This window comes from Delphinus delphis, chromosome 7, assembly GCF_949987515.2.
Source record: "Delphinus delphis chromosome 7, mDelDel1.2, whole genome shotgun sequence".
Taxonomy (NCBI): domain Eukaryota; kingdom Metazoa; phylum Chordata; class Mammalia; order Artiodactyla; family Delphinidae; genus Delphinus; species Delphinus delphis.
This window is the reverse complement of record NC_082689.1, coordinates 113,336,999-113,358,920: the sequence shown is the minus strand read 5'-3', so window position 1 is coordinate 113,358,920 and position 21,922 is coordinate 113,336,999. Positions and strand designations below refer to the sequence as shown.

Sequence of the window (21,922 nt, the reverse complement as noted above, 5' to 3'; positions counted from 1 at the left end):
CTGTTTTGTACTTTCTTAAAGATGGTATTGAAATAATCAGTCTTAAAGTAATCAGATAAAAAGACTGATGTCTTGTTTTCTAATTATCTGACCTCTTTGTCCTCCCTTACCCTCCCCTTCTGAATCTTTTATTAAAATTTCTTAGGCATTACTGTAGTGTATATTTTTCTAAACTTAAAGTACATTCATCTTTTTATTTCAGGTTACTTTCAGGGGTAAAAAAGCTCTTTATATTTCAGCTGATAGATGGAAAGGTAACTGTGAGGAACAACATTATAGTAACTCATTTGACAAATGTAAGTTATTTGTATTTACTGTAATTAAAATTAAATAATAAGATTTATGTAAATCATGGTTATGTAACTTTAGAACATTTTGCAAAATTAAAATTAACTATTAAATATATTTAAGTTCCAAAAGGCAAAATTAAGTGTGTATTTTTATAGTGCTTAGAGAATTCTTTTATATTGTTTGTGGTGTTCATATTTAGTTTTGATTTGTATTTTCTGTCATTCTTTATTGGGAAAGCTGTCTACTGTAATTTTTTTGCCTACAGTACATTTACCTTATATTTATGTGTTTTTAAAAAGTGTAAGCCACGTTCTATATTTTATAAAAATTAATGCTTACACTGTTTCCTCTTAATGTAAAACTAAATACTCGTTTTATTACTTTGTCTTTTACTAAGTATACTGTTTAAAAAAGTCACAAAAGAAATATTTTACAGTGAGGGGATATTAATTAGAATGCCTACAGAAGACTGACTTTAAATCATTGTGGTTTGCTTCTGTTGTAGAGCTGTTTACGATCAGTGCTAGAACAAATAGCAGCATATGGCCAGGTTGTGTTTCGACTCCAGGAGTTTATTGATGAAATCATGGGGCACAGCTCTGAAAGCATGTTACCTGGAAATGGTTCCGTTCCTAAGAAGTCGACAGAAGCACCTTTTAGAACATACCAGGCTTTCATGTGGGCCCTGTACAAATACTTCATTAGTTTCAAAGAGGAACTTACAGAAATTGAGAAGTGCATCATCAATAATGGTATTTAAATATTCTTCCCTTTTACGCATAACACACGTAACTCATATTTTGAATGCCATTTAGGTTAATAATTAATATAAGATTTGAAAATTTCATGGCAAATAAGTAATTCTCCTGGATACACTCATTTTTTTAAATTATTTTAAATTTGTATTTTTAAGCCATTCATATCTCTAAAAATCCAAGCAGTATAGAAAGATTTACAGTGAAATTTTTTCCTGCTGCGTTAGTTCCCCAGCCCAGAGACAACCAACTGATCTATTTCTTGTACATCCTTCCAGAAATAATTTAGACATATGCAAGCAACATGTATTCATATACACATGCCTAGTAGTCTTTCAACTGCTCTCTTCAAATTGCTTTCTAATTTAAATTTTGAGGAATATACCGTACAAGTATTTAAAGAGCCTCCTTGTTCTTTTTTACATATTGAGCATCTTATTGTATGGATGTATCATAGACCAGTCCCCTTTTGATGGACATTTGGGCTCTACCTGATCTTTTCCTGTTGGCAACAGTGCTGCAGTGATAACCACTTACATATAAGTAATTGTACACATGTGCACCAAGTTAGCTATAACACAAATTCTTAAGAGTGGAATTGCTAAGTCAAAGAGTATGTGATGGCATATGTGATTTTAGTAGATATTGCCATATTGTTCTCCACGGAGGTACAGATAAATAACTTTACACCCTTGCCAGCAATATATATGAGTACCCGTTTGTTCCCAGTCTTGCTAGCAGTGTGTTATCAAACTTTTGGGTCTTCATCAATATGACAGGTGAAAATGGTAACCCAGTGCATGCAGGTTTTCCCCCTTAACTTTTATTTACAACTAATGCAAAAAATAGTGCATTGAAGTCCCATGTTCCCATCACCCAGCATCCTCCAGTGTTGACACCTATAGGACGTTATCAAAACTAGGAAATTGACATTGGCATAGTACATTAACTAATCTGCAGGTCTGACATGGGTTTCACCAGTTTTGCAGGGCCTTGTTTTTTTTCAAGGAGGTAAGCAGTATCTTTCTGCTGTTCTTTTACCTTTTATCACATGTGTAGATCTCTATGACCACCTCCATATTTAGGGTTCAGAGCTGTGCCATCCTGACGAAGGGACTTGCTCTTGTTACCTTTAGTAGTCACCCTCTCCGCCTCCCCTCACTAAAACAGGAGCCCATTGTAGTCTGTTTTGTATTTGCCCAGAGTAGTTTTATTCTGCATTCATTTTTCATAAGTTTGGTTGAGTATCTTTCTGTATGTTTAAGAACTGCTTGAATTTCCTTTTCCATGAATTGTCACTTCCTTTATTCATTATTTTTCTGCTGAGTTGTCTTTTCCTTCTTTAGGGGGTTCTTTTTTGGGGGAAATCAGTTCCTTGTAACATGAGATTAAAACCTGCCATCCTGGGCTTCCCTGGTGGCACAGTGGTCGAGAGTCCGCCTGCCGATGCAGGGGACACAGGTTCGTGCCCCGGTCCGGGAAGATCCCACATGCCGCAGAGCGGCTGGGCCCGTGAGCCATGGCCACTGAGCCTGCGCATCCGGAGCCTGTCCTCCGCAACGGGGGAGGCCACAACAGTGAGGGGCCCACGTACTGAAAAAAAAAACAAAAAACCAATAAAAAACCTGCCACCCTCCGGTTTGCCATGCCTTTCCATAAGTAGGTTAGCATTTATATCACATTTTGAATGCAGATATTTTTCCTTGCTAATAAGTTTGATTTCTTGATATTTGCAGATACTACAATAACTCTTGCAATAGTGGTGGACAAGTTGTCACCTCGATTGGCTCAGCTCAAGGTTCTGCACAAAGTGTTTAGTACTGGAGTAGCAGAAGTTCCACCTGACACTCGAAATGTCGTTCGAGCATCTCACCTGCTCAACACCCTGTACAAAGCCATCCTTGAATATGACAATGTTGGAGAAGCCTCTGAGCAAACTGTATGTGGGGATCCTTGTCTAGTCCACCGTGTGTGACTAATTCTGCTCAGCCATAGGAGTGGTCAATAACCTGTCATAGATATTTGTAAAAATAGTATGTCAGACAGTTGTTGTGAGTTTTCAAATTAGATTCTAAATTTGAGGCTGCAGGAAACCAGCTTTTCATCTGTAATTGCCAAGATCACCAGATGGATGAGGCAAGAATAAAACAAAACATAAAAGCAAGATGTGAAAAATACCTAGCTGATTTTTATAGATATTTGTAATAACTCTTTCTTAAATAAAAATACAGATCTATTATATGAGGTATCTAGAGTAGTCAAATTCATAGAAACAGAGAAGAGAATGGTGGTTACCAGGGACCGGGGGAGAGGAGAAAATGGGATAGGTAATGGGTACAGAGTTTCAGTTTTGTAGCCTGAAAAAGGTTTAGGAGGTCTGTTTTCATAACAATATGAATACATTTAACACTACCAAACTGTACACTTTAAAATGGTTAAGACAGTGTAGTTTATATTATGTATTTTTTTACCACAATTTAAAAAAATACAAATCTAGACTTTAATCTAGAAAGCCGCATGTTTCTTTGGGCACATAATTTAGGTGTTTTGCCTAGTTTGTTGGTGTGACTCTTTTTCCTCACCATTTTGATACTGCATTTCAATAAAAAGTTGATTTCTTTCAGCTCTGTAATTTCTTTTTATTAGGAACTATAGTAGAACAGAATCACTTCCTTGTTAATGGACATTTTGCTAATAGCACTATTTGGATAGGATAACCATATACCAGTTTGGACTGTCCAGTTTAGACCTGTTGTCCCTGGGTAACTTTCACTCCTAAGAGGGTCCTGCTATGAACAATATGGTCTTCTCATATTTAGGTGAGGTTTTTCATAAGGATTTTATAGCATATGGTTAGGATTTTTAATTTCTTACTTTGTTTCAAAAAACATAGAAATTGGATCACTTTTTAAAAGGTGCTTCAGAAACGCTCGAACCTCATTTAATCCAGAGACGAGGGAGTTCTGAGAATGGATGTGCGTGCTGCACTGTCTCCGCAGGTCTCCTTGCTGTTCTCGCTCTGGGTGGAGACCGTGCGGCCCTACCTGCAGACTGTAGATGAGTGGATCGTGCATGGGCACCTGTGCGACTGTGCCCGGGAGTTCATCATCCAGAGGTGAGGGAGGCACAGCAGGAGCTGGCTTTACCTCTCTTCTCCCATGTGGAGATCGTACAGTTCTGTTAGCTTCACCTGATCCATAGGCAGGTTCTTTTGCATTTTTATAGAAGACATCAGGTACCAGTGCAAAAATATTTTTCCAAGTTTTATGTCAATCACAGCTTTGCTTATTAGCAAATTATATTTTTGAGCGATAGTGTGTTTTGGGCTGGCTGGTATGGTAAAAGGCACACTGAGTCCCTTAAAATGAATTAGGTGATGTCAGATGGCTTCATTAAAGGGAACCAATGGGAATAAATTATCTATGAGACAAAAGGTGTGAAAATATTACAGAATATGCTTCTAATATATTTATTCCTCCTAATTGGCTGCTCTTTTTACCTTTTTAGTATAATATTTAATAAAACAATTAAGGAAAATCTTGATCATCATAAAATCTATGATGATTCCCCTTCACTTAATTGATTTTTCTGAACAGAATCATGGAAACTGCAATGTAGAACTATTTGCACTCTCTTAACTCAGTCTTAAGTTCTGCACTCTGTACAGATACATGTTTTTTGTTTTGTTTTGTTTTAATTTATTTATTTATTTTATTTTTGGCTGCGTTGCTGCATGAGAGCTTTCTCTAGTTGTGACGAGTGGGGCCTACTCTTCGTTGCAGTGCATGGGCTTCACATTGCGGCGGCTTCTCTTGTTGCAGAGCACGGGCTCTAGGCATGCGAGCTTCAGTAGTTGTGGCTCGCGGGCTCTAGAGCACAGGCTCAGTAGTTGTGGTGCATGGGCTTAGTTGCTCCACAGCATGTGGGATCTTCCCAGACCAGGGCTCGAACCCGTGTACCCTGCATTGGCAGGCAGATTCTTAACCACTGCACCACCAGGGAAGTCCCTGGATACATGTTTTTATTGATAGCTATCCATTTAACTCATCAGGGAGAGTAACTTAGAGCTACAGAAAGGTAACCCTGTTTACACAGTGATCATATAAAAAAACTGGCCTTTCTTTAGCTGAATCTTGGGTCTCATTATGTCTTGTTTGTTCTGTTGCACATGAGGATTTTTGTAAAAACAGGATCCTGACTATCCTTAGGGGGTGATGAGTACACCTTGTTTCATTGTTAAAATAGTCCAGTGGAAATAGTTGTGGAAAAAAAGATGTGGAATTCTGGAGTTTACTTTCAGAGGAGATGGGTAAACTTATTCTACCTTTAAAGAGAACCAAATTAATCCTACCTTGTTTAATTCCAATTCAGGAAACTTTCTGCATAGTTAGATTTTACCTATGCCATTCAGAGTATTTGTCCACTTTTCTGTGTTAAGCTGAAGTCAGGTAAAAACATCTGTCCCATTTTACCTAAAGATTGCATTGTTTTACTAATAATTGATATTACTGTGTTTTGGAATGTTTGGACAACATGCCTAAGCTAGAATAGATATACTGTTGTTTTTAAGGAAGAGAAGTTAAAGTTTAAAATTCTTTTGAATTCCTATAGAAACAAGAATGTTCCGGTAAATCACAGAGACTTTTGGTATGCAACTTACACGCTATACAGTGTATCGGAAAAGACAGAAAACGAAGAAAAAATGAGTGATAACGCTAGTGCGAGTTCTGGCAGTGATCAAGGGCCCTCCAGCAGGCAGCACACCATGGTGTCCTTCCTGAAACCCGTCCTTAAGCAGATCATAATGGCTGGCAAGTCAATGCAGCTGCTGAAGAACCTGCAATGCATGGAGAGCACCACGTGCCAAGCCACAGCCAGAGGTAACCCCTTAGTGGTGGAGCAGCTGCTCCAATCTTCACGCTTGCCATTCTGAGATATGACATTATTTTGCAGTTTGAAAATTATCAAAGCCTTTTATTTTCATGGAACTGATCACCATGATCAAATTGATAGATCATGCTGCTCTGACTGAAAAAACATTGTCCTCGTTGGAAACTTTATCACGGTGTTTGAAAGGCAGTGATAATACGTTCCACATGCATTTTACTTACTCTTGATGCCTTAGAACTGGTCCTTTAACAATAATTCTCTGGTATTTCTTAATGCAGAGCAGCATTTGGCACCTGAGGACATGAACTCTGGCAGATAGGAATTTGTTGGTGAGCGGTTCAGACTTGATCATAGGTTTTGAGAAAATTTTGATATAATTTCTGGTCTTTTTGGATGTAATTTAAGCAATATACTTAAGGTTTTATCAACTGTCTAAAAAGGCTTTGAGAGGTATAGATGTGACCTTAGTTGTTTTGTTTGTAAATCATCTTAATGTTACGTTAATTAGTTTAAATTATTATATCTACTTTAAGTAATATTTTCACTTTGTGGAATGTTTCCTTTTTAACTGAATAATAAAACGTAAAGAACTTTCCAGGGCCACTGTTCAAAGTGTTTTTCCCAATGTAATTATGACTCCTATTAGTGTTATCATAGTGCTATCTAGTATAATGGTAACTTTACTTTCAGGCTTCCTGCTTAAGCTGTTACTCTGTTCAGAAAAAAACTAACTTATACTTTGAATGTTTAACCATGAACTTTGCAATTGTCTAACAGAGGTTATAAAAATGTTTAGTTGTACTAAGGGTACTATACTGTAAGGGTAACAAAACAGGGATAGACCTTCATAGGCCAAAGGAAAAATACGAGGCTATAATATATTTAGATAAGTTTACTTAATATTTCTTAATGTTAGTTATTTACTAGAACATAATGCACCTTACACATTTCTTTATGTTTCAGATGCAGAAAGAAAAAGTCTGTATACCCTGTTTCTGGAGTCTGTGCAGTCTCGTCTTCGACACGGAGAAGACTCCACTGCACAGGCCCTCACTGAGCAGCAGGCCACCAGAGAGACCCTCATTAAGATGCAGTCCATTGCCGAGAGGCATCTTGAACTGGATGATGTTCATGATCCGCTGCTGGCGATTAATTTTGCAAGGTGATACGCACCTGCAGGATTTTCAATGATTGAAATGGCAGAATCTGTGCTGCAATATTTAGTAACTGTTTATCTCTGCCAGGTAGGGCTTTCCAGCCTTAAAAATAGAAACCTTTGTAGCCTCTCCTTTCTAATGAATGAAATACAAGAATATATTGCATTCACTTATTTCAGATACATAACTTAGCCTCTTTATTATTTGTGAAAGTCCACAGATTATCATGAGCCCTAGGCCCATGGGCAGCGCTGTCACTCATACAGAAGACGCTCATGGAAGTTAGGGGTCCTGGGACATGTTGAGTCAGACCCTCCCGATGTATCTTGGCCCTTAGGGGCTTTTAGATAATTGCCCCAATGAAATAAATTATTAATACCCACACAATACCCTGTTTATTGTCTAATGGCCGTCATTCACTACTTTCAACCCTAAGGGCTAGAAAGACCTACTCAGTACTTGATCTTTTAGGCAGAAGCAACTCTGTGAAGGTCTGCTTCACACAAAGAATACTTTGAGGAAAAAGATTTTTATTTCTGTAATAGTTGGTAATTTTACGACTAAAGGTAAATATGGGACTCCAGAGTTTTGATTTAAGAGAATTCTGTTGAGATGAATGAATAAAGAACATGTGGTGTATATGTATACAGTGGAATACTACTCAGTCATTAAAAAGAATGAAATTCTGCCATTTGCAGCAATATGGATGGACTTAGAGGGTATTATGCTTAGTGAAGTAAGTCAGATGGAGAAAAACAAATAATGTATGATATCACTTATATGGGAAATCTAAAAAATACAGGGCTTCCCTGGTGGGTCAGTGGTTAAGAATCCGCCTGCCAATGCAGGGGACACGGGTTCAATCCCTGGTCCAGGAAGATCCCACATGCTGCGGAGCAGCTAAGCCCATGAGCCACAACTACTGAGCATGTGTGCCACAGCTTCTGAAGCCCACGTGCCTAGAGCCCACGCTCTGCAACAAGAGAAGCCACCGCAATGAGAAGCCTGTGCACCGCAATGAAGAGTAGCACCTGCTTGCCACAACTAGAGAAAGCCCACGCGCAGCAACGAAGACCCAATGCAGCCAAAAAATAAATTTTAAAAATAAAAAATACAAGAAACTGGTGAATATGACAAAAAAGAAACAGACTGACAGATACAAAGAACAAAATATTGGTTTACCAGTAGGGAGAGGGAAGGGGGAGGGGCGAGATAGGGGTGAGGAATTAAGAGATAACAAATTACTATGTATAAAATAAATAAGCTACAAGGATATATTGTACAGCACAGGGAATATGCCAATATTTTATAATAACTATATAACCTTTAAAAATTGTGAATCACTATGTTGTACACCTGAAACTTATATAATATTGTAAATCAGCTGTACCTCCATTAAAAGACAAAAAAAGAATTGATGTCTTTTTTTAAAAAGAGAATTCTGTTGACAGCAACTCTTACAAAGAAGACTCATATTTTTATATTAAAGGTTGTATTTGGAACAGAGTGACTTTCACGAGAAGTTTGCTGGTGGAGACATATGTGTGGATAGATCATCAGAATCTGTGACTTGCCAGACTTTTGAATTAACGCTGAGATCTTGCCTCTATCCTCATATTGACAAACAGTATCTAGATTGCTGTGGAAACCTCATGCGAACTCTAAAAAAAGATTACAGGTATGAGGAGTGGTTTCATTTGGGAGGTAGTTGGTAGTTTATTGTACTTTAAGAATAGCTCAAGTTATTTTTAAACCTAGATTTCAAGCTAATTTTTATTAGAGTAGGGAATGGTTAGGCAATAAACAATTTTCTTTTGAGAAGATCAGTAGACCATCAGTGTTTTCCTAACTTTATTGTGAAATTTGTTTCTGAGAATTTATCCCAAATGAAATACAGAAAAAGCTTGTTACACAAAAATGCTTGTCACGAAGTTTGCTATCAGAGAAAAAACATGAAATTACTTAGTAATGGATGACTAGTTCTTTAAATTGCGGCATATCCATAAATATGCACATCCATATTAAAATATGGCGTATTCATTTCCATGTATGAACTTCTAAAGTTCATACAAATTATGTTTATACAGAGTTTTAAATAATGTAAAGTTTCTTAAATCTTAAAAAATAGGATATATATTATAGTAGGAACTATTTTTTTAATGCATGGAAAAAAGACTGGGAAGAAATACCCTAAATATTAACAGTGGAAATTCATCATGAATAGATTTGGATTAACTTTTTTTATTACACTTTTGTGACTTTGCCAAATTTTCTTCAATGTTATAGAAAAATAACTTCTTTCTGATTATTAAAAGTAAACCATATGCTGTTTTTATTATTTTTGAAAATCTTTAAGATGTATTAGTATTTCTAATTTTAGTAAATGTACAGTGTAAACGTGTTTCACTAAAAATGATACCTGATCCTCATCTAGAATCCTATCTTATGAGCCTAAGATTTTTCTGTCACTTATTTTCTCTTCATTCAGGTTGGTTGAGTACTTACAGGCCATGAGGAATTTCTTCTTAATGGAAGGGGGAGATACCATGTATGACTTCTACACGTCAATTTTTGATAAAATAAGAGAAAAGGAAACCTGGCAGAATGTGTCTTTTCTTAATGTCCAGCTTCAAGAAGCAGTAGGACAGCGTTATCCTGAAGACAGTTCACGGTAAAATATGGGAGGACCTTTTATTTTAAAAATTACAAGATAATCCATGTGTCACGAACTCTTCTCTTTTATATGTTATCTTATTTAATCCTCACACCAACCCCTATGAGTTTTACTAATGTTATTTTACACATTAGAAAACTGAGGCAGGGACTTCCCTGGTGGTCCAGTGGGTAAGACTCCAGGCTCCCAGTGCAGGGAGCCCGGGTTCGATCCCTGGTCAGGGAACTAGATCCCACATACCGCAACTAATAGTTCATATGCCGTAACGAAAAAGATCCCTCATGCCACAGCAAAGATCCCACGTGCTACGACTAAGACCTGACACAGCCAAATAAATATTTTGAGAAAAAAAAAAAAGCTGAGACAGCAGCGACTTGTCCACTGAATGAGAGGAGATGTGAGATGGCACCGTGTGGTCTCTCAGGGTCTGATGGCCTTGCTCACATGGCTGGAGTCCATACTGGCCGCCTTCCTGCCCCACCCTTGCCCTCCAGCCGGCTGCACCAGCCTTCATTGTGCTGTCACAGGCGGTGTTCTGAGAGAGTGAGAGCAGAGCCCTTGGCACTGGCCAAGGCCTGAGCTGCAGGCCTCACCTCACAGACCCTTACTTCCACCACAGGCCAAGTCAGAGGCCAGCCCAGTTAGAGGGGAAATAGATTCCACCACTTTTCACAGACAGCGTTGCCTGTTTTCAAGCTGTTGTACTGGTTTATCCCCGGCTCGGGAACTCACCTTCCCTCCTCCCTGTCAGTCGGCCTGCTGAGCACCTGGGCCAGGTCTGTGGGTTGATGCCATTAAATCTTTGTATAACAGAGGCTCATTTTCCACCCTGCTTGTTCGTCCTTTTTCCTGTTCCGCGTCCTTGCTTGGCTACCTTTCTTGGCTCCCTCAGTGGCCCTTGAAAAGTAATAATGATAATAATTAACATTTATTACATGCCACTTAGGACATTATTTTCCTCACAGCCATGCCAGGTTACTGACCATCTACTACTTAGTAGTAGATAAAATAATTCCTTTTATTTATGTCATGTGTTACCTTTGATGATTCCATAGAAGTAGAATTTTCATCAATTATATGATTAGTAAAAGCAGGGTAACCGCTAGATTCTTTTCATAGTAAGGAATTAGTGCCTAGTAATCCCCAGGGGGGGCCAGGGAAGGCTAAAGTTATATTTTTCACTATCAATAGAAACTCATGAATTTTGTTATTTTTAGTATGTTTCAATCTATTACAGTTATTCTTTTTTTCTTGCTCAGACTGTCCCATCTTTACCCAGACGGAACTCCTTCACTTGACTCTAGTAATCTTGGAGAGCATCTTTGCTTTCAGGACTGGATGTCTGGACTCATCCTGTGCACTTCCTGCCCCAGGCTCTGCACCTCTTCCAGGATCACTGGTCCTGTCTGTTCTGTGGCTTTAAAAGCCCTTGGTCTGTGTCCCAGAGTGTTCGTCTATACTGGATTATACAGTACTATACAGTACTTCTGGGCTCACTCAGTGGATGGAGCTAGGAAATATGTAGAAAGAGGAAGATGAATCATAAGCTCATATTGATATTTCCAGTATGTATTAAAGATTATAGGATTTCACTTTTTTGATTTCCTTTTGTATCTTCCCTTGAGGGCTTCTTACTAACTCATGAACATAAATATTTATTATATTTATTCTATAATAAATCATAATAGTTCCAAAGTAACAATAACAGCAACAAGCCCACTGAGAGTTTAAAACATGCTTGTGACTATATTCTCTTCCTGTACTTTCAAGTCATCAGAATCCTGTATTTCAGGGTCACCTGGAACAATTCTCAATGTGATTATACCACAAATATAGGGCTGGGTTCATTTGTTTTATTTTCTACTTTTAGGAATCACTTCATTTTTATTTTTCTTGATTCCATTTTGTTTTTTAATTGTATAAAACAGCTATATATTTCTTAAGTTAAAATCACTGATACAAAATTACTTTTAGGGAGCTCTGGCTTCTGTTCCTATTCCTGTCCATTTTCTCCCTTTCCTCATAACCTTTTTTATTAGATTTTATTTTATCCTTCCAGTGTTTATTTTTTGGAACCAAAACCATATGTGTACATATTCCTTTTTCTCCTCACATGTTACAGAAAAGGAAGCACACAGTGTGCTCTCTGTAACACCTGCTTAACTTTTCTTAAGTAGATAATACATCTCAGACCCACTGCATTGCAGGCTAGAGAGCTTGTCCTCACTACTTTACAGCTGATTGTGTTCATTCAACCAGGTGTCCTGTTGGTGGACACGTGGATTCTGTTCTTCTGCGATGTATGTATGCAGTGACTGGTCTTGTGCATTTCACTTCTTATTTTTGCCAGTGTAACTTTGGAGTATTTTTCTAGAATGGGATTGCCAGGTAAAAGGGTAAACACCTGTGTAACTCTGCTAGCTGTTACCAAATTCCTCTTCATAAAGGCCGTATTTTTTCTAATTCCCACCAGCAATGAGGCTTTCTCCACAGCCTCACCAACAGAGTATGTTGTCAGACTTTCGGATTTCTGCCAGTCTGATGATGAAAAATGATGTCTCAGTGTAGTTTTAATTTACATTTTTCCATGTGAGCGTAGTTATCTTTTCATACGCTTATTTTTGCTTTTGTTTAAAAGTGAACTCTCCATATCTTTTGCCACTATTTCTGTCAGTATCAAGTTGTTGGTCTTCATCCTCTCCATTTTTAGAAGCTCTTTTTTTCTTTTGGCTGTGCCACGTGGCTTGTGGGATCTTAGTTCCCCAACCAGGGGTCAAACCCACGCCCCCTGCAGTGGAAGTGCGGAGTCCTGACCACTGGACTGCCAGGGAATTCCCTAGAAGCTCTTTTTATAGGTTTCCCAGTTTGGCATTTGTCTTTTTGTTCTGCTTATGGTATAACAATTTCTTGTTTTGTCATGAAGATATTTTTTAGTTTTATAATGTATCTATCTTTTTTATTACTTCTGAATTTTAAGTGATAGTTAAGAAAGTTTTACTGTATCCAAGTGTATAAAGAAATTCACCCATGTTTTCTTTTAATGCTTGAATGGATTTTTTTACATTTAGGTGTTGATCCATTCGGAATTTATTCAGCTAAAAAACATGAGAAATAGATCCAGTTTTATCTTTTTTCCAAATGACTGATTGGTTGCCATCACTTACTTCTTTAAAAAAAAAAAATCCACCTTTCCCCATTTATTTGATACCCCTTTATCATTAAATTTTCATATGCACTTGAGTTATATGCATTGGATCTCTCTGAATTTTCCATCCTATTTCACTGTTCTGTTTATTCACATGCCAATAGCTTTCTGTTTTATTAATAGGGTTTTCCTGGCTATTCTTGCTTATTTATTTTAACAAATGTACTTTATTTGTCATCTTGTCTAGCTCCATCCACCAAAACAAAAACAAAAACATTCGTGATATTTTTATTGAGATTCCCACTCATAGATTAACTCAGGACAAATGTGCCACCCCATTGGGACCCCTTCTCCTATGGCTTCCATGTGTTCTAGGTGCCTGTCTGTACCCTCAGTCTCCCTGAGTCTGCACCCACAGGTCTCCTTCCCGGTTCCAAGCTCCCCTGCCCTGCCCATACCCCTCCCTTGTCACTGGTGCTCCTTCTGCATCCTCCCTGTGAGCCCCTTGCCCTCCGCCCACCCTTAGCATAGCTTCTCGCTCTCCTGCCTGGGGCACCTTCGTTCCATGTCGATGGCTTCAGCAACCGCTAGTGACCTGCAGGTCAGTACCTTTAGCCCAGGTGTCTGCACAACCAGTGCCTCATGACTTTCCTCAGATGCCATGTGTCCAAAACTGAGCTTCATCGTTTTCTCAGCCCTTTGTTTCTTCTGGATGGGACCACTGTTCATCCCAGTGCCCAGTGTAGCTCACCTTAGATTCCTTCCTCTTTGCCGGCCCCCACATACCCTGGTCCCTCGGTTCTGCCTCCTGGATGACATTCCCCATGCCCTTCAGCGCTCACTGGAGAGCACCTCCCTGCCGCCTGCTAACCAGCTGTCTCGGCATCTCTCCCTTCCACTTGGCCCTCCAGGGCCACACGGGACACTAGCCGCCCCATCCCCACGCACGCTTGGGCTGCTTGGCGCCTCGGAGCAGATGGGCCGAGCTTCTCCTGAGAGAGAGAGCTTTTCACTGTCTGGCTCCCCACCTCGCTTCTTGTGTACACAGAGACAGACACATCACCTCTCTCCACCATACTTCCCGCTTCAGGGATTTGGGACATTTGTGTTTTCCCCGAGAGCTGTACTCTCTCCCCCAGGAGCCTTCATGTGTCTGCACCCTCCAGTTACCTGAGTTAGCTGCTCTCCCATGGGCATGGCCAGCAGTTGTCTGCACTCCTGCAAAGCTCTGCCCCCCTGGCTTGGTGACTGGAGGGTGACTGCACGTTTTGTATGCTCTGGGCTATGAGCCCCTGGAGGGGGGCAGGGATTGGCTTTTTATCACCTGCTTAGTGCGGCACTTGACAAGGTATTCAGTAGCTGCCTACTAAGTACTTGGTAGATGCACATGTAACAGACTTACAAGCTAAAAAAATTCTGACTAGTCTGTGACATGGAATGAATTGGCTAAACTCGTAAATCACACACCGACCCTTACATCTCTGGTTGTAAGGCTAACTCCTGCCTTGGCCTTCAAGTTAACCTTCCGTGGGCTGCATCCAGGCATCGTCACAGGTGCCTCTGTATCCTGGGAGAGTCACGTCCTTTCTCAGCACAGTGACAGAACTGCTCTGAGGAGTGAAGGAAATAAGTGCCTGGCTCAGGAACATTTCCATGCCCTATGGTAGCTGCATTCTATTGAGAGTCACGCTCAGACTAGTTGGGCAGGAGTGGATGAAGCCATGTGTGACACCTTTGCTTTAGAAGCAGACCCCATTCTTTTTTTGTTCGTTTGTTTTTTTAACATCTTTATTGGAGTATAATTGCTTTACAATGGTGTGTTAGTTTCTGCCCCATAACAAAGCGACTCAGCCATACACATACATATGTCCCCATATCTCTTCCCTCCTACGCCTCCCTCCCACCCTCCCTATCTCACCCCTCCAGGCGGTCACAAAGCACTGAGCTGATCTCCCTGTGCTATGCGGCTGCCTCCCACCAGCTATCGGTTTCACACTTGGTAGTGTATATATGTACATGCCACTCTCTCACTTTCAGACCCCATTCTTGCCCACACACTTGCATATGCCTGCTCTCCAGGGTGAGAACAGCCTCTCCCGCCACCAGACACACACACACACACACACACACACACACACACTCACACTCCCTTTCCCTCTCTCTCTCTGTCTCTCTGTCTCTCCCCACCCTCTCCTGCCACCCCCAACAGAGTGTCCGTCTCCTGAGCCTCTCGCTGAACTCTACCAGGACTAGGCACCTGCCAAATACAGTTAACCTTCCCTGACTTTGTCTTTTTTCCTAAGTAATTTACTATAAGTATCTTCTTTTTTATAGCTAAACCCATTATTTAAAAATTTTGCCCCCCTTCTTTATTTCTAAAACCTGATTTCTATTCTGGAATATATGCTTAGAAAAATATGGAATATCTGCATTCCTTTTATGAAATGTCTTTCTGGAATATATAAATTAAATAACTCAAAGTGCTAAATAACTAAAACTTATATTTCTTTATCTAGTCTATCTATATCTTTTGAAAATGTTGACACAGCTAAGAAGAAACTCCCTGTTCATATCTTAGATGGTCTGACCCTGAGCTATAAGGTATGTGCTGATACTCTAAGAACATTTTCTATTAAAATTAAGGCATACAAGGGACTTCCCTGGCGGTCCAGTTGTTAAGACTCCGCACTTCCAATGTAGGGGGCGTGGGTTCGATCCCTGGTCGGGGAACTAAGATCCCACATACTGTGCGGCACAGCCAAAAAAAAAAAAATTTGAGACATATGAGTAATAGGTTACTTTCTATTCTAATTTTCTGTTTTTGTTTTCATAGGTCCCATGGCCTGTGGACATTGTTATAAGTTTGGAATGTCAAAAAATTTATAATCAGGTGTTTCTTCTCTTATTGCAAATAAAATGGGCAAAATATAGTCTGGATGTTTTACTATTTGGTGGTAAGATTTGTTTTCAACAGATAAATTATAATTTAATTTTAGCACTGAAAAAAAGGTTGGCAGTCTTAGGTCATTTTTTATATATACACAAGTGCCAAAATGATATGTATTTATGGCCATAGCTTTACAGACATCAGAATTAACTTCCCTGAATGAGTACAGTTAATCTGAAATACAATAACTAAATTAGGAATTTAGCCAGAATAAAAATTCTTAGGTTATGTGAAAAAGTTTTAATGACAAGTTAATAGGCCTTTGTTTTTATATTTTTGATGACAGTGATAATCAGGGTGATATGGCAGCTTTAACTGCTTCACCTTCCAGATAGGGAGGATGGGGTCCCTGCTGTGCATCCAGCCGAGTGCCCTTTACAGGGCAGACGACCACACCATTGCAAGTCCTGCTCTGTGCAGTGGTGCCGGTGGGGTCTGCGTGGATGCTTTTCCCACCCCCTCTCCTCTTCGTTCCTTTACAGAACTAGCTAGTCCTGCTGAAAAACCACAACTTGAAGGACTTTTAGGTGGACAAGACACAGCTGCTAATTTTGGACCACAGAAGGAGCCAGTAAGACAGCAGATTCATCGTATGTTCCTCTTAAGAGTAAAGCTCATGCACTTTGTGAACAGCTTACACAACTACATCATGACCAGGGTTCGTGTCTGTCCATCCACTCAGTTCTGTCACCGTGTATACATCTGTTCGTGGAGAATTACTTGTAATATATTTATAAATACAAACAAGCACACAAGATACTTAATAGACTGTAAATGTGAAGGTAGCACATACTAAAAACTTGATCATAAAATAACATGGCAGCAGGGGGAAGTGTTTTTTAAAACATGCCAGAGCACATGTTTCCAGACACTCTCTCTCTCCTGTCTAGTGACCCCTTGGGATGACACACCCAGAGCGCCTCTTTTGGACTTGCCATCAGAACTTGCCACATAGTCCTTTAAATGTCAGCAGTGGGAACAGGGCTGTCCCTGGAAAATGACTTCAATTTTTTGTAATGGAAGCCTAAAAACAAATCTGTCAGGCTAGTATGGGGTGTAAGGAGGAAAATGCAGCCAGATTATATACTTTTTTTCTTAAATATAAGAAGTAACTCGTAGAGTAAATAAAACTGCTTTTATTACACATATTAAAACCAGTTCTAGAGGAACTTCTGAAGAGGAGTTCAGATGTTTGAACAGTAGCAATGTTATTCGAGGACAGTACTCATTGGGATTATAATGGTTGCTAAAAAAGAATTTGTAGTCATTCTGGTAGATAGGTTCTAAGAACCCACTTTTGTTTGGTTGAAGTGAGCCTTTGAAGCCTGTGTTTTATACATGATACACATGGCAGAGGTGCTCTCTTTCCCGTGCACTAGTGGCCTTCAGAGGACCAACCTTAAGCCCGTAATTGTTGAGAGTAAATGGTTAAGTTTTTGTTTAATTTGTTTTTTGTTTTCTACTTGAAGTACAGTTATGTTCCTTTTAAAGAAAGACCATTATGTAAGCAGTGGAATTTATTAAAACATATAAATTCAATTTATCTGGTGACTTTTTTAAAAAAAATCAATGCATATCCTATACAGTTCATATACTTGCCCCTCCACACAGGAGCAGTCTGTTAGTCCAGAGTGAGGCATTCCCTCCCTGTGCAAGTGAATGTAGAAGAGGTTGGTAAAAAAAGTTTTGTGTGTGGCACATTAGTTCTCAAAGAAAAAATCTATTGATTAAATTTGTCATCTTTCAAGATTCTTCACAGTACAGGGCTGGAGTTTCAACATCAAGTCGAAGAAGCCAAGGATTTAGATCAATTGATTAAAATTCACTATAGATACTTGTCAACCATCCATGATCGATGTCTGCTGAGAGAAAAGGTATGTGAGGTGTCACCTGTGAACTTGGCCACTGAGGCAGGAATGAAGCCAGCCAAGGGAAGTTGTCTCTCTACTTTGGAATTTTATACTTATTAAGCTTCTGATCTGCAAAATATTTTTTTGACATTTTTATTGGGGTATAATTGCTTTACAATGGTGTGTTAGTTTCTGCTTTATAACAAAGTGAATCAGTTATACATATACATATGTTCCCAGATCTCTTCCCTCTTGTGTCTCCCTCCCTCCCACCCTCCCTATCCCACCCCTCTAGGTGGTCACAAAGCACCGAGCTGATCTCCCTGTGCTATGCGGCTGCTTCCCACTAGCTATCTACCTTACGTTTGGTAGTGTATATATGTCCATGCCTCTCTCTCGCTTTGTCACAGCTCACCCTTCCCCCTCCCCATATCCTCAAGTCCGTTCTCTAGTAGGTCTGTGTCTTTATTCCTGTCTTACCCCTAGGTTCTTCATGACATTGCAAAATATTCTTTAAGGAAGGACCAGATCAAATAGGCTACAAATTTGTGCCATATGACTGGAAATTACATATAAGAGAAACAGCTGACAACTTTATTGTGACAGTCTGCACTCAGCACTGTGTTTGGATTCAATAAGAAAATTTTATCTGCAGTTATGGAATAATAGTGCTTTGGTCAGGAAATGTGTCCAGCTTGATGTGAATATATTAAGTCATCTTACAACTATTGGAATAACTTGCCCCATTTCACTGGTGAATTCAAATGGCTGTCCCAGGAAAAGGTAGCTTGCTGGCTCTGTTGGTCAGACTCTGCTGCTGATATACCTGTACTGTGGGTGCAGCACGCGTGTGGTCCAATTCCAAGTGCATTTTGTTCAGAGCCTAGTACCCTTCCTTATACCTAGAAGGCAATGATTGCACTGAGCTTTTTCTGTGACTCATTTAAATTAGGTGAAAGTGTTGGTGTCAGTGTCCAAACATGGTCACAGAGCCTATGTTCTTCCATGGCTTTCTCTCCAGGTCAGTTTTGTGAAGGAAGCCATCATGAAGGTGTTGAACTTGGCCCTCATGTTTGCAGATGGTTGGCAGGCTGGCCTGGGGGCATGGCAGTAAGTACGCAGCTTGTGGGGCCTCTGTGCTGTGACCATTTCAGTTTCACTTTTAGCTGGCTTCATTCTGGGAGCCTTGTTTTTCTTCTTGGCAACACATCACATACACTTATAATTATGGAAAGAATTGAAGAATTGAATTTGTTCATCTAAACTAGGCAACATCAAGAATTATGCAATTCTTTTCTGAGCAGTAAAACAAGAAAAATCTGAAGTCTTTTGATTAGAACAAGCAAATATCCTTAAATTACATTCCTGTTGTATAGGTTTGCTGAAGTTTTGTTAATGGATGCCTTCGAGCATACACAGAAGCGGGTGGGGAACATAACAGACCCTGGGGTCCATCACTCCACTTCAGCAGATGCCAGTGACAATCAGTTCTGTTTTGTGTTTACTGTCCACTCCCACTCCCATTCACTCAATTATTTTAAACCAAATTCTGGACATCATGCTAGATCCTAGTCCAAAATTGTATTTTAGAGAGCTCTAAAAGAATGATTGTATATTTTACTTTTAGGGTGTTTATTATCTACACCTATCACATAGAAAGAGGACCCAGGAGCTCTTTCTTCCTATCCAGAGTACCATCCTCTACTGTTACCTTGAATGTGCAGCTCAATAGTTTGTCCCTGTCTTGTTTATAAAATTAATGTAATCTTGCTATGATTACTTCCTTGAAATATATTTAAAAGAGCAAGTCTGGTTGACTGGGCTGTTGGGATAATAGCTTGTACTTAGTTGTTATTAGTAAGGAGCCGAAAGTTCGTTATAGCACTAATCTAAAATCTTAACATATGGCTGTGTCAGAATACTCTGAATGGTAGATAAAATTCCTCATTGCAGGGGTGAAAACAGAAATCTTACTTTATTATTGCTGTCTCAAGTGTGTGCAGCAGACTTCCCCCTCCATGTCACTGTCAGGTGGAGGAGGAGGTAATAACACTGCTGCATATTGTTGGCTAAAATTGAACTGTTTCTTCAACAAGGGGGTGAGGAGGACTTAAGAGGCATATTAACCATCACAGTTTATGGAAATTAACTGATCTTGATTCACATTTAAAGCAGAAAGTGAAAAATTTTTAAAGCAAGGTGAAATTTTTAAGCAAATGGTATGGTGGCTATGATTTTAAAGGAGTATTTACCTTTAGTGTGTACACACTGAAATATTTATGACTGAAATGCTATGATGTCTCAACTTTGCTTCTAAAGATATGGGGCTAAGGGTATAATTGGGACTGCCTGCAGGGGGGTGACTACTGAAGCTGGGTATGGGTGTTTGCTATTTCCCATAATAACAGTTTTCTAGTAAGTTTAAAATGTAAGGTTTTATATCTTTAATGTGCTGTTTATTTGAAAGAAGGTGTGCTTTTGAAAAGTAAAAGTATAGAACTGTACAATAGAAAAGGGAATATCCTCAGTTATCCTCACTCTAGAACTCACTACCATCCTGAAGCAGTAGTTTTGTATCCTAATGACACTTTCCTTCAGACTCTTTGAAAGTTTGGCAGGAAATTTTATATTTTATTTTAGAATCTTTAGAGTTAGGATTCTACATAATTAAACTGAAGCACATTTGAAATTACTCCAAAGGTATTTTATAGCCTACCTAGTAACTCCTTATGCATTTACCTAAATTGAAATTTACTTTCTTTCCTAGAATGGAATCTATAGAGAAAATGGAGTCTGATTTTAAAAACTGCCATATGTTTCTTGTAACCGTTTTAAACAAAGCTGTCTGTAGAGGATCCTTTCCCCATCGTGAGTATTATGTTAAAATATTACTGCTTTTATATTTTCTGGTAACTAAGTCTACCTGTTATTGTTTTGGTACTGATCTCATGAAGAATTAGAATTTTTCACCACTTTGAACCTGGAAAGTCCCTCAGCAGTTGAATTGTTTTTCCCAAATTACAGTGGGGTGAGTGAATCAGTTGTAAAACATTGAGACTGAAGATTTTGCTTTCTAGTATATCATGTGTTACACCAATGGATTTCTAAAACCATTGTTAATTAAAGCAGATGGCAGAATAGGTTTCAGTACACTTCACTGTCATGTGTAGCCTTTGTAACTATTCCTTTTCAAAAGATAGGGTTTGCGGGGGTGGGGGGGTGTTTGTTTTTTGTTTTTTTAGCAATTTTAAAATTCCCAAGGCTGCCTCTTACACAAGGAAATGCAGGCCTGACGGTTCAGTACACAGACAGTGTGTGAAGCAGACAGAGGTCTGTGGGGTGAGTCATGGAGAGAAGACAGTCATTTAATCTACAGACACAAAGGACTAAGTAGTATTTCTTGCAGAGCTTTTTTGGGAAAAGTATGCAGGACTAATTTGTTCCCTATTTCTGTATGTTCAAATTGTGATATGCTCATTAAAAGTAGCTGAACATTTTTTAAAATACTGTTAGAGTAACGAGTGAACATAGAATAAACAAACAAAAACATATCATCAGAAAGTTGTGAATGCAAAGAAATCTAAATAAATTCTGGGATGAGATCAGCCCTTCAGTGCTGACCTGCTGCACCCACAGTTCAGGTAGGCGGGGCAGTGACTGGCCAGAGGCACATAATCTTTGCCAGGATAGTTTGCCAGGATAGAGAAACTCGTTGTTGGTGTGGCAGACTGGAATCCTAGAGGAGCGCACGCAGAGCCAGTCCTCCTGACCCCCAGCCCTCCCCGAATGCTCTGCGTAAGTGGTGAAGAAGCTGGGGGCTGGCCAGGCAGGAAAACAGAGAAAGTTCTGATCTCACAGTGCTTACTTAGAGCCCTATATTCCTGTGTCGTGTGACTTCTACAACGAAGAGGCATTTGTTTATTACGCAGGTATTTAAAAACAAATTACTGTTGTAAGCCCCTACTGCCACCTCTCAGCCTCCCCCATTTTTACCCCTGGCCAAAAAAAAAAAACCATACTGTGTTAGAAATGTGTTAGAGGAAACATTGATACATTTGTCCATTTTTGCACTGGGTGACTGGTAGGCAAGGAGATTCCACTCATAGCTCAGAACATGGCGTTTTGTTATGAATTGAGGCCAGATTTTATGACATTTTGAAAAATGTGATTTGCTCAGTGTAATGCCCAGATTTTTTTTGTTTTCAAAACTAAA

At 39.4% G+C, this 21,922-nt stretch overlaps 1 protein-coding gene across 5 annotated transcripts in view; it reads left to right on the top strand.

Moving 5' to 3' along the window:
* The window catches only part of TUBGCP5 (tubulin gamma complex component 5), a 56,911-nt gene that overhangs the window by 34,235 nt on the left and 754 nt on the right, over positions 1-21,922 (top strand). For 3 of the 5 annotated variants that reach the window (XM_060017033.1, XM_060017035.1, XM_060017037.1), the window contains 14 exons: positions 203-296; positions 797-1,043; positions 2,783-2,985; positions 4,046-4,161; positions 5,658-5,926; positions 6,900-7,098; positions 8,583-8,771; positions 9,582-9,764; positions 15,429-15,513; positions 15,746-15,866; positions 16,342-16,517; positions 17,608-17,733; positions 18,731-18,819; positions 20,477-20,577. In XM_060017033.1, the coding sequence (XP_059873016.1) occupies positions 203-296; positions 797-1,043; positions 2,783-2,985; positions 4,046-4,161; positions 5,658-5,926; positions 6,900-7,098; positions 8,583-8,771; positions 9,582-9,764; positions 15,429-15,513; positions 15,746-15,866; positions 16,342-16,517; positions 17,608-17,733; positions 18,731-18,819; positions 20,477-20,577 (2,198 nt within the window). Of the gene's footprint in view, positions 1-202; positions 297-796; positions 1,044-2,782; positions 2,986-4,045; positions 4,162-5,657; positions 5,927-6,899; positions 7,099-8,582; positions 8,772-9,581; positions 9,765-11,026; positions 12,965-15,428; positions 15,514-15,745; positions 15,867-16,341; positions 16,518-17,607; positions 17,734-18,730; positions 18,820-20,476; positions 20,578-21,922 lie in introns of those variants that run through there. The other 2 variants (XM_060017034.1, XM_060017038.1) reach the window with 2 other exon arrangements.